The sequence below is a fragment of the Natator depressus genome, chromosome 7, assembly GCF_965152275.1.
Source record: "Natator depressus isolate rNatDep1 chromosome 7, rNatDep2.hap1, whole genome shotgun sequence".
In the NCBI taxonomy this organism is placed as follows: Eukaryota; Metazoa; Chordata; order Testudines; family Cheloniidae; genus Natator; species Natator depressus.
Window position 1 is genome coordinate 122,051,882 of NC_134240.1, and position 13,283 is coordinate 122,065,164.

Genomic DNA, 13,283 nt, shown 5'->3' on the forward strand with positions numbered 1-13,283 from the left:
AAAACGGCATGGTAATTAACGCATGCAGCAATGGCCTAATGAATCCCTAACGCACCAAGACATAGCTTTGGGGCTCAGGGTCCACCAGCAAGGTCCAGCGCCCTGCAGAGCCCTCCCCACGGCCCACTCCCAGAAGAAAAGACATTTGCAAGAATGTTTTTATTCTCCTACAGAACAGGAGTTTGCTGCTGTGATCCCCTCCCCAGACCCTGGCCAGCATAAGGAAGAGCCTCTTCTCAGGATGCCCTGCTGAAAAGTAGCAAGGACTCCACTACCGGGGTCGCATGGGATTCTCAAGCTCTGCCCTGCATGCCTCACACCAGTGTGAGATGGCACATAGAATGGACTGTGCAGTTCTTCGTAAGACCATCATTGTCCTTCCCTCTGGGGTGCTTCCCTTTCAGCAACGAAATAGCTAATATTGGCATGTCAAACATCAGAGCCTTCAGCATTAGCCCTCCATTGAGATGAATGGGGCAAGTCAGACCTCGAAGCTTCTAAATGTGTGCAGTCTCATGCAGACAGCACTGCATCCGTTTTCACCCCATTTGCAGCCTGACTGACCATGATCTTTCCAGCTCCAAGGGCAAGAGCAATTGTTTTAAATCTCTCACTCACATTCTGAAGCACAAGATGGCAGCCTCCCAGAAAATGGGTATGGGCTCTCTGAGCCACCTTAGTTCAGCCCCGGTCAAGCCCTGCAATATTCTAAATTAGATGCAAAGATGCCTGAACCCAAGAGATGTTTTTAAATGTGTAGAGAGAGAACGATTCACTAGAGTTCCCCTTTTTTCAATAGCCAGTGTTCCGGTTTCCAAGCATCTCCGGCTGTGCCATCAGGCACTCACTGGCTGCTGTGATCCTAACACCAATTCTATCGGTGTGACACAATCTGCTCCATGCACATCAGAGAGAGCTCCTGAAAACAAAACATCTAACCCTTGAAAGCTGGATGCATTTCCACCAACATGGACTGTTTTCTTTTAATAAAACAAAAGTCGTATTTTAGCTTTCTGTGCCTTCTGGGGATTGTTTTCCACATTTTTGGTGTAATCCTCAAATTGACTGCAGCTTTTGGAGTCATGCTAACGATCTATTATCATTGCTTTCAGTATACGACTAAGGTAGGCACTTCATTATCTTAATGAGCAGATGTACTTAATGAGGTGGTACTTTGTCAATTTAGTCCTAAAGGAAAAATTAAGAGAAGAGAACGTTTCCATTTCTAGTGAAAAATCAAACTGCAGAATAATTCGGGTGGCTGCTATTCTTCAGAGAGCAACAGATTTCCTCTAAACGAGCATCAGAGCTGCAGCATCACTGCGCTGGTTTTCCGGTGAGGAAGACGTTATTTAAAACATCACCGGCTCACAACTGTATTTATGTTGTCTGGGTTATGAAGAAAACAGCTCAATGATTTTCCTTCATTTAAGTAAATTTTTACTGCTAGATTAGTACCAGTGGAGACAGGGAAGCTGTATTTGTTCTCAAAAAAGGCACAGCATGGGCAGAATCTGTACAAGCATCCTTCAACCCTGAGCCGGTAGGACCAACACTAGGAGCCGAGTACGCCAGTCACAGGGTCCATGCCTGGCTTCTCTGCTAGGCTGTGACTACCAACAAAGGGTCAAGAATGAGGGTGACACTTGTCAACTAGGAACTGGACTGAGGCCATCCACAATCCCACAGGGCTAGTTACTAGGACCCTGCTGGTAAAAACCGAAGCCTTGTGTTATTGGTTGTCTTTGACATTGAACAACAACCTTAAGATGCAGGAAACCTGTTGGTGAAAACACATCCTGGCTTTGGAAGATTCAAATATTTTATTACTGGTTATATATCAAGCGTACCTCTGATTCTCTTGCCTTCACACCTAACCAGTAATAACAGCCAGGGAAGATCCAGAAGTCACTTCAGAATGGGCAGATGGAGCAACTTTAAAGAGGCCATCAGTGTGCTCGTTAAGGCATCCCCTGCTGGCGTATTACTGGGCCATTAGCAGCAAACTTAAACCAAAGAGGCCATTAGCGTGTTCCCGTTCCAACCAGAGGAACATGAAACAGACAAATGGGTGGAATGCTATCACAGACAACACCAATCATTGGCACAAAGGTGGAAATCCAGTCTAGTCAAGCAGTTTAGGTCCAACAGATGATTTTCTGCAAACCCCTCTGAAGCTGGAATGGAAGCGTCTAGTGGCTTGGAACTATTCACCACTACCACCCAAAAACCCAGCCACTGCTAACGTGCAATTTTTGTGTTTCTCAACAGAGGCACCATTGAGCCAGCAAAGCGAGAGAGGGAGCTCTCCCCCGCTAATACAGTTCTGCAGGCCAGATGGGTCACCTGCACTCCCATGCAATCAGGTGGTCACCCCAATCACACTGAGAAATGCTTTCCCCTCCTTCAGCCACTGACTCCACCCTCTCTGCCCACAGAAGCTGCTCCCAGTGACTTCCACAGCTGAAGCTTTGTGCCAGGTGTTAACCTTCCCGTCAGAACACACAGGTAGCGAGCAGCTTAACCAACACAACTGCAGGGCAGGTGTCTGCACCACTGGAGCCAGTGCGCAGGAAAGAATCGGCGGTAAGGACTGCCCTCTTTCCAGCCCTGCAGCCCATGGTGCAGAGCAGATGGGATCTGCACAGCAGGGCCTCAAGCAACAGGGCGGGGATGCAAATAACATGAGCTAAGCAGATTCTGCCCAAACCTCACAAACCGTTACCACCTTAAGGAGGCAGGGGACCAGGAGGACAGAAAGGTTCACCGGAGGGTAAACAGCTGGTAGGTAAACGCTTGTCTGCTAAGACCCACACAGCCAGGCTGGCATGTTTGCTGAATATAGGGAGAGATTCCCAAGCAGCTGACTAGTGCAGTTCTGCAGCAGAGGGTCCCTTCTCCCCCAGCATGCTACCATCGCCTGAGCAGAACGGGCCCTCACCTGAAGAGGGCAGGACAACTTTGCAGAGCAGTAGGCTCCCAGAGTGCAGGGATGGGTCTGCCTGGAAATCACCCTCCCCGTCCCTGCCTTGTTGCCTTTCTGAATAGGGAGAAGGGAAGGGGCTCCTCCGATTACAGGCAATGAAGAGAAACCCAGAAAGCCTGGCTGAAGCAGGCAGAGACTCGGGAGCAAAGTGCTCCTCCCCACCTTTGAGTGGGCCTACATGCCCGGGAGTCGGCTTACTGCGGCCATGAGGAGATGAGAGGGTGGGTAACCGGGGCAGCAGGATTGCCAAGTGAACCAACAGGTCTTTGCACCACTGCAGGCTGCGTTCTCCCTGTAAAAGGGGGAGTCACAGCCGCATGCCAGGGTGCGCTCCCCTGCAGCACGATCCGGCCCAGTCAGCACCTCAGCCAGCTCCACAAACCTCCATTTGTCCAAGAGGCAAAACCCCCTAAAAGAATTAACCCAAAAGAGCAACAAAGCCATTAAAAGCAGAACAGCAGCACTGGGGCTGGCAAGTGCCTTGAGCTACCAGAAAACCAGAGCCAACAGCCTTGGGGCACTCGTGTCAGCCTCCTACACGGCCACGCTCCTTCAGAGGCCACCTGGGACAGCATCTGGGCAGAGGGAGTTAGGCCCGGTCCACACTGATCGGCTGGTACGGTGACCCCACTAACCCCTCCCCCATGTGGACGCAAGTTATACTAGCAAGAGAGTCCTTTGGCCTGTATAACTGATACACAAGATCCCCAAGCGAAGTGAGTCCAAAGGACTCGTGTGCCAATGTCACTGCATTTACACCAGGGCGTCTGCCGGCAGAGCTGCATCGTCGAAGTCACACCCTAGCTGAGAGCTGCGCCAGCACAGTTCACGTGTAGAGCAGGCCCAAGCCGCTGAAAGAGGGGAAGCGTCCCTTGGTGAAACCGGATGGCTTCCTACCTGATCTGCACATGATGGGAGCTGCACTATCCTTTCTGTGTGGGTGGGACCAGACCCAGAACGCCACTCAACTAACACACCCTACTCCTGGAACTGGGCCAATGCCATTAGCAACAGCATCTGACTTAAGCTACTGCATGAATGGGGAAGGGTGAAGGAAAACCAAGGCAGAATGACACGGGCTCACGCACGATAAGAGAAACAAATCAAAGTGAGTCAACTAATTAAATTGCAACAAATGGAAACCAACACAACTGTTACGAACAGATGTGATTTTCAGCTGCCTCTGTTGGAGAGTTACACACAAGGAGAAGGGACAAACAACAAAAAACTAGTGAAAAAATAGCTGAAAGAACAAGCGGTGACTCCATGGAAAACTGGAAGAGCCCATGTGTAGACAGTGATGCTTGTTACTTACTGCTTTTTTCCCCCCATCCTCCCATTTTAAATTACTAGCCATGCTGGCATGGAAAAACAGGATCTTTGCTCCTCAGATTCCATCTACTCCTACTCCATCCCCAGGTAAAGCCAGAATCCTGTTTACGTCAGAATTAGCTGCTGCAGAGGGCTCCAGGATTTCACTAATAGGGACCTGTGAGGTCAGGTGGAGAATGAGCAGCAAGAGCATATAAACTCAGAGGAACCAAGATCCTCTCTTGCCACAGTCACCACAGCATGTAAGCTCCGCTTTTCCATGCCAAAGTCCCTCGCAACAAAAACTGCAGAAGATATGATACACAAGAAGAGATCTTCCAACCCGCCCCCTCAAACAGCAGCCGAATGCATAGAGTAGACCAAGAGTCCAGGTCTCCTGGGTTCTACTCCTAGAAGGTGCCTCACTTGAGTGAGTCACAATCTCCGCACCTCATGGAACCCATCTGGAAAAGCAGGATTATTACACACAGCTACCTCTCGCGGGAGTCGTGAAGCTTAATTAAAGTAGGTGCAAAGGGATTTTAATACAACAAATTAAAAAACCTCTATTCCAAGCAGCTTGGAAAATTCTTTCCACTCCTCCAGCCTGGTGTCTTGCTAACAGGAGTCTGCATGACACAGGGCAGCATCTACTGGAGAAAAGACATTTGCTAGCTCACTCCTGGGAGCACTCTTATGAGACTGTATTCCTGTAACTATCCCAGCTGTAACAGTGGCAATAACAGGGGTGAGGATTTGAAAGCAAACTACCAATGGCACCAGGAGTAATTGTTTTAGTTAGTTAAAGGCTTTTTGCTATCTTATAACACAAGATCAGCCAGGTTTGATTAGCAGTGGCAGCATGCCAAAGGTCATTACTATTAAAACATACCTCAGCGAGCAGTTTAATTGAGTCATCATTCTATCACTAGTCAGCATTTACAATTGGGCATACCAATCAATACCAACAGACCTAGAGAGCAAACCAAGCCAGCCTGAATGTCAGAGCAGAGCCCACGCAACTACTCCCACTGCCTGCCAGAGGCCTGGCTGCATAGTGTGCAGGTGAATATCATCTAACTGTCCTTCCACCTAGGCCTGGCTACGTTCACCCACCACCGTGGGTCACTGCCTATCACAATGGAAGGGAAGAGGATCTGAGAGGCACTAGCCGGTCCCACAACGTGTACAGCCAGCCTCTTTGGTCACTTGATCCCCTAACATTGTTTCAGCCAAGCAAGCTCCCTCTGCCTCTTCAACTGCTAAGTTAGTGCTTGAGGGTTGCACTATTGTACATTTCTATTTATCTTACACTTCCCTTGGCTATTCGAGTTCCCATCAAATCAGTCCAAAGCTCGTCCTCCCTCTTTACTCATCTGCTGGTCACCACGGACCCCTCGTTGCACTCTCAAGCTGAGTGGCGCTCCCTGTGATCTGCATAGAAGCACAGTGTCTTCCCAGGACTCCTGTGTAAACCCTACAGCGATTCATTACAATATTCCTAGACCACAAGCATGTCTCACCGCACTTTGAGATACTGGACTCCTTGCTGTACGGCATGTACCACAGCAGCGTGCCAGACAGGCTGCAGCTTTCTAAGGAATCCCTGTACGGCCCTTCCTCCCGTGGTAGAGTGGCGAAAAAAGAGGTGGGTAAGCTGAACTTTGCAGCATTGCAGGCCAGGCAGTGGTAAGGCAGGTACTAAGGAGGTGCAGATGTGCCCTCATTGCGTTTAGGCTCTGGTGACATTGGAGGCGAACACGAGATGTGCCAGTAAAATGTGTTTTTAGCAGTCACTCACAGACCAACTTATCAATTACATTGTTCTTTAATTATTGTAATAGTTTTGTCTCTAAAAGTGAGTAAACTCCATATTCCCCCAGAGAGAAGAGAAGAGAACTCTGATTACCCACTTCCTCTCCCAGCACTCCAGTCCCCGGCTCCTGAGTTCATTCTGCGGAGCACCTGGAAGATGGCAAGGGGCTGTCATTTGAGAGCTGGGAAATGGGGCTATACCAATGCAAACAGCATCACAGTCTCAAACTTAAATCTAAGCTATCCACACACAGTCTGGCTGCTCACACAGATTGACAGCCAGCGTATCCCTTCTGTATGCCCAAGTGATGCTCTGCATACCCGCTGCCCCACAAATATCTCCTGTGAGGGCGCAGACAGCAGCCGCAGAACCAGCAGTGCCTTCTGCACAAAGGAAAAGTACCACCCAGGGCAGCTCCTTGGGCTTTCTGACTCTAGCCAGTCTCATTCCAAGTGGAGATGGGTTCTACCAGGACAAACAGAATCACTTAAGACATGAATCAAAAGATCTATTACACCTCACTACAAGCTGTAGAGACATTCCCCATTATCTGTAATGTAAGTTCAATCTATTAATCATTGTGTTAATCTATTTATTCACCTTGAGAAAATTACTGATCAGCAGAAAGTCTATTAAAAGAGTACACTGATTCAGCGGCCACCTCTCCCTCTGTGTGAGCCATCTCAGTCCCTTTGAACTTGGCCATAATAAAATTCTCATTAAATGCAAACCTGCAAGATGTTAACATAAAGGGGCTCATTAGCCTCAAAAAAATCACTTGCCTTGAAAGTTGCTTATTTCCTCAGAGGTGTGAAGGTCAGTTTTCCATCCACTGGCTACTGGGGTTTCTTATTTCAGCCAATCAGTGCAGCAGTGACATATTGGAAAATCAACACAACTCAACCATTTGTGCCTGACACCAACAACCCCATGCACAGCAGTAAAAAAAAAACGAGGAGTCCTTGTGGCACCTTAAAGACGAACACATTGATTTGGGCATAAGCTTTCATGGGCTACAGCTTACTTCATCGGCTGCATGCAGTGGAAGATACAGCATGGCCAGAGGGCAGCAGGAGGGTGATGGAGGGGAGATATGTAAGCCCCAGGATGATGAAAGCCTTATTCCCTGTAGAGGGAAGAGAGGTTGCTATAGATTAATTAGAGCACCTGAAGCCAGTCACCTGATAAAACCCTCTGCTTCAATCAGAGAGTTGGAGGAGTTGAAGCAGAGTGGTTTGGTGCTGGAGCAGAGAGCAGTTTGGAGGGGAGCAGAGGAGAGTTTGGAGAAGTTCTGTGGCGGGCCAGAAGACCAAGACCCTGGGTAAAGGGAAACCCGGCTTGTGCAGAGCAGAGGGACTCCACAGACACAAGGGGTTGGGAGAAACCTGGCCCAAGCAGAGAGAGGGCAGGAAGCCCCACAAGCTGAAGGGCCGGAGAGGGAAGTAGCCCAGGGGAAGGAATCGCTAGTTCAAGTGGTTTGCCGCTATCCCTAGGGCCCCTGGGCTGTGACCCAAAGTAGAGGGCGGGCCCGGGTCCCTCCCTCTCCACTCCCCTTCTCTGGGATACTAGTGGGACAGTTAATACCCCAGATCGGGGGCGAGAAATGGCGCCCTGAACCCCCTCCCCTCCCAAGAAGAGACAGCGCGGGACCCATCACAGTAGTGCTGGCACTTTGCCACAATATACACAGAGAACATGAAACAATGGGTCTTGCCATACCACCTGTAACGAGACGACTCATTTAAGGTGGGCTATTCTCAGCAACACCCATTGTTTCATGCTCTCTGTCACCTAGCCAGTTCTTAATCCCTTTTACCTATGCTTCATTGACATTGCATGGCACTTATTTTTTAAACAGAAAGACATGTGCCTTCTATGACGAGATAACTGGCTCTGTGGATGAAGGGAAAGCAGTGGACATGTTGTTCCTTGACTTTAGCAAAGCTTTTGACACGGTCTCCCACAGTATTCTTGCCAGCAAGTTAAAGAAGTATGGGCTGGATGAATGGACTATAAGGTGGATAGAAAGCTGGCTAGATTGTCGGGCTCAACGGGTAGTGATCAATGGCTCCATGTCTAGTTGGCAGCCGGTATCAAGTGGAGTGCCCCAAGGGTCGGTCCTTGGGCCGGTTTTCTTCAATATCTTCATAAATGATCTGGAGGATGGTGTGGATTACCCTCAGCAAGTTTGCAGATGACACTAAACTGGGAGGAGAGGTAGATACACTGGAGGGTAGGGATAGGATACAGAGGGACCTAGACAAATTGGAGGATTGGGCCAAAAGAAATCTGATCAGGTTCAACAAGGACAAGCGCAGAGTCCTGCACTTAGGATGGAAGAATCCCATGCACCGCTACAGACTAGGGACCGAATGGCTCGGCAGCAGTTCTGCAGAGAAGGACCTAGGGGTGACAGTGGACGAGAAGCTGGATATGAGTCAACAGTGTGCCCTTGTTGCCAAGAAGGCCAATGGCATTTTAGGATGTATATGTAGGGGCATTGCCAGCAGATCGAGGGATGTGATCGTTCCCCTCTATTCGACATTGGTGAGGCCTCATCTGGAGTACTGTGTCCAGTTTTGGGCCACACACTACAGGAAGGATATGCAAAAATTGGAAAACGTCCAGCGGAGGGCTACAAAAATGATTAGGGGACTGGAACACATGACTTATGAGGAGAGGCTGAGGGAACTGGGATTGTTTAGTCTGCAGAAGAGAAGAATGAGCGGGGATTTGATAGCTGCTTTCAACTACCTGAAAGGGGGTTCCAAAGAGGATGGATCTAGACTGTTCTCAGTGGTAGCTGATGACAGAACAAGGAGTAATGGTCTCAAGTTGCAGTGGGGAAGGTTTAGGTTGGATATTAGGAAAAACTTTTTCACTAGGAGGGTGGTGAAGCACTGGAATGCGTTACCGAGGGAGGTGGTGGAATCTCCTTCCTTAGATATTTTTAAGGTCAGGCTTGACAAAGCCCTGGCTGGGATGATTTAGTTGGGGATTGGTCCTGCTTTGAGCAGGGGGTTGGACTAGATGACCTCCTGAGGTCCCTTCCAACCCTGATATTCTATGATTCTATGTGATGCTAAGTCAAACCCCTTACAGAGGTTAAGTATATTACATCTGCAGTTATCTTTATCAACCAAACTTACCTCAGAGAATGAGATCAGGTTTGCCTGGCAAGAACTATTTTCCAAAAAACCACGTTGTTGGCAATAATTGTATTCCTAGCCTTTAATTCTTTGGTGATTGAATCCTGGATTGGCGTTCCCGTTACTTTGCACAGGCTAACCAGTCTACACTTACCCTAGTCAACCCACTTGCCGTTCATGAATAGGGCACAACATTAGCGCTCTTCCAGTCTTCTGGTATTTCCCCTGTACTCCAAGATTTATTAAAATTTAACAGCAGCAAGCTATACATCTCCCCAGCCAACTCTTTTAGGACTCTCGGGTGAAAGATATCTGGGCCTGCAGATTTCAAAATGTTTATCTCTAGCAGGTGTTGTTTAACATTCTCCATCGTAGGTGCTGGAACCGGGGTGCTGCCGCACCTGTTGGCTTGAAGTGGTAGCAACAACCCAAATACATGATTTCCATCTGCAGCACCCCCATTTTAAAAACTGTTCCAGCACCAATGTTCTCCGCAGTAACTAATGGATTGGAAAGTACTTCCTCATCCTTGTGTGATTTCAATACATCATCCTGCTCCTTGTCAAATGCTGAATAGAAATATCTCAAAAATTTCTGCCTTTTCATTATTAACAATGTTACCATCTCCATCTGATAATGGGTCTATACCACCACTTGGATTTCTTTCATTCCGAATATACTTAAAATCCTCCTTATTGCCCTTGGCTCTGCCAGCCATAGAGTTTCCCTGGTCTTTAGCTTACCTTATCAATTTGCTAAACTTCATGACTCCTCATTTACATCGATTGCAATCTATTTCCCCTTTTTCCCCATGTTTGACATTGCTTTTTTATTTCTAATCTCTGCTTTCACTCCCCCAAATGAACAAGAATGGGCTTTTAGCCAAAGTTGTCCTCTTTCTTGATTGTGGTGTTGTGGCTTTTTGGCCACCTAATCAGTTAAAATACTCCCACTTTTCATTCATATTTTTCTGTCTACATTTTTCCTCCCAATCAATTTCACTAATAATTTTCTTCATCTTTGGGAAATGAGCTCTTTTGAAGTACTAAGTATGTATATCATTGGCTGGGACTGTCCTCCATTTGCCTTTATTGAAACAATCAGGTCATGATCACTGATCCCTAGGCAAGCACCAACTTCCCATCCTGGGAGTAATTTAACTTCAGCCATCACAATGAGGACCAAAACGTAGCTCTGCTTGTATGCAGAGAACAACCCAAATCTCTCATGATGCGTGTCCTTGACGGTGGAAGCTGAGAGTCTTTGAACAAAACATGCCAACAGTAGACAATGGCCCACTGGCACCAAGCCACTGGTTGGGATTAAGGGTAAAAGCCAGCTTCTAAAGCTTCCATGATATGCCAGTCCAAGATGCAGGAGTGCCCACATTTTGACCAACTGAGACCTGCATAAACAACCTGCCTAAATCGGAATGCCTTGCCTTCCTTGGGTGAAACGCAGCCCTTCTCGCCTTTCACACAGTACGTGTGACCAGCAGATGCTGCAGGCCCCAGCAGACAGCACAGAGCTGCGAGGAGAAATTACAGAGACTAAAATGGGAAACAGGGTGATGGTTTACGTGCAATAGTCTTGAAAGTCCGGCCCACAGAAATGAAAGTCTCTTGAAGCCCCGCCTGCAAGACGGAAGAACACAGCTTCACAACAGAACCCACCACTCCAGCCCAGCCAGGGTCGGCAGGCAAGTCCACGCGAGCTTTGCTCAAGTTGAAGCGGCATGGATACAATCTTTGTCAACTGCTGGATGATCAGCTCCCTCAAGCCGGCCACCAGGCTAATACGGATTAAAGAAATCCCAGGGTTCTAAGTGATACTGTAGTGGCGTCACCAGGACCTACTCAACAACCTTTGCCCAGGAAGAGGGGCTCTGGCAGCCTCCCACAGGGAACTACAATTCATGACACAGAAGGGATCTGAACTGAAAGGGAGGGTGGAAGAACAGCATGCACGGAGCAACAACAACAAAAATCTCTCTCAAAGCTAAAACAGGAGCCTATGGGGCCAGTTTCCCCCGTCCACCCGCTCTGCCGGCCGTTGGGTGCCCCCGGCGAGGGCAGCAATGGGAAGGAAATCACGTTGCCAATTGTTTGCTTTTATCTTTTCAGCTGCTTGAGAGGATCAGTTTTAATGAATAAGTGTTGGGGAGACTGGGTGCCCAGAAGGGAAAGTGAACCTGCTTGTTTACAGGCTACAGATCAAGCCTAGAAACCTGAGCAGCCACATGCTTTCCACCTGTGAATACTCCCTTCCCAGTTTAGAGAGGCTTCTGCATTTCCAGAGCACTCCAAGGGCAGACACTTGTGACACTTTAAATGCTATCTGCTCTGCGGCTTCATTTAGGGAGTATTATCTGCCCACAAAGGTTTCATTTAGATCTGTTTATGAAAAATAAAGATGGGAACAAAGTAGGTCTTCTGGAACCTCTACGTGAGGAAACGAAACTTACAGAGGAAACCTTTAAAGGTGGTTAAGAGACACATAAAACAAGTATTTCCTTGAAATGTGCCCTCAGAGAGAGTTTGCCTTGTACACGCTGTTGTCTGTTGTGAGAGAATTGCAAAGAACCTAGACAGCTCCACCGAGCTACATTCTACTTCCCAGGAAGGCAGCATGCCTCAGGGCACTTCCAATTCGGACTCTGCTCCTGATGTTTAGTGTGGACTTGGGTCTCAGTTTCCCCTTCTGGAAAATATGGCCAATGCCACTGATTATTTACACGGTGGTGCCCACATGGTGCTTGGCGCTTACCAGGCACGGAGAATGGTGTGGTGCAGCCTGCCCGCCCCTCAGAACACCCCATCGGCAATGAGAAAAACACACCAAAAGGTGGGAGAAAGGGGTCCAACACCCAAGGAGTGACTGGGGTGCAGGTGGGCACAAGCCTTGGTGGCTGACATGGGTTTTTAATTTTAAATTAATTTTAAAGTCAAACTCTAAATTCCCCTCCCTCCACCTTCCAACCAAACTGGGACAGACCCATGGGCCATTCAGCCCAGCTTTCTGTCTTCAGCAATGGCTTGGGACTAGAGATTTCAGAGCAAGAAACTTTGAAGCTCTGATGGAAGCCTCTACAGCTGTGGACTAATATGGCAATAGGGACAGTTAATCCCTAGCCCCACTGGCTAGTGACTGACTTGTGGTCCCGGGGCAGGAGAGTTCAATAGGTCCAATTGAAACCATCTTCAAATAAGCATTTTTACATTTTTTTTCCTTATTTTTTTTAATTCCTTGCAGTTTTAAAGGGGGCTTGGGAATGGGCTCAAAGCCTCTGCTATGGGCTCTGCAAAGAGGATCTCTGTGGGCAAGACTGACACCACGAGCAGGCAACTCAGAAGCAGTGATTTTAGACTCATGAATGCAATGGAATCAAGCAAGAGTGAAAGCCCATTTGACCCACAATTGCCCTGCCAGCCTGCAAGGGGTGCAATAAGGATTAACTCATTAGGTGCTTTGACAGCACAGAGCCCCCGGAAGAGCTCAGCATTATTATAAAAAGTAGTTCACACTTTCATGAGCCCTCCCACCCTCTTTGCTGAAGGCAGCAACTTAGCCTAATACAGCAAATCAAATTCCAGAACAAACTCTGTGCAACAAACATGGAAGTGTCAAAACAGGGCAGAGCCACGCAGAACACCTCCCAGGAACTCCAACGCTGCTATTCATTCCCACGCCTTACCTGATATTGACTAACGCATGGGTCACCTTGCTGGCGGGCTCCTTCCACTGACCGGCATTGGTCGAAAGCCGTAGAACTGAAAGAGAGGGAGAGAGATCCTTAAGACTGCTGGCACTGAACCGACAACAGAGCAACACATTCTAACCTGAAACGTCCGGTCCAACGGCAGCCGGAGGGCCGAGTCACAACGAGACCAGCCTTCGAGACTGCACCTGTTTTAGTTTGGCCAGCAGAACCCCGCCCTCTGCCCCCGGTCTGGTTAGCACGACCTGAGTACGGGGTCTCACTCTTGGGCCATAATATGCAGCCTCTTCTGAGGCCATTTCA

At 48.4% G+C, this 13,283-nt stretch overlaps 1 protein-coding gene across 2 annotated transcripts in view; it reads right to left on the reverse strand.

Annotated features, from left to right (window-relative positions):
* The window catches only part of ARMH3 (armadillo like helical domain containing 3), a 185,901-nt gene that overhangs the window by 71,439 nt on the left and 101,179 nt on the right, over positions 1–13,283 (reverse strand). For both annotated transcript variants that reach the window (XM_074959495.1, XM_074959494.1), the window contains exon 23: positions 12,957–13,032. In XM_074959495.1, the coding sequence (XP_074815596.1) occupies positions 12,957–13,032 (76 nt within the window). The remainder of the gene's footprint in view (positions 1–12,956; positions 13,033–13,283) is intronic.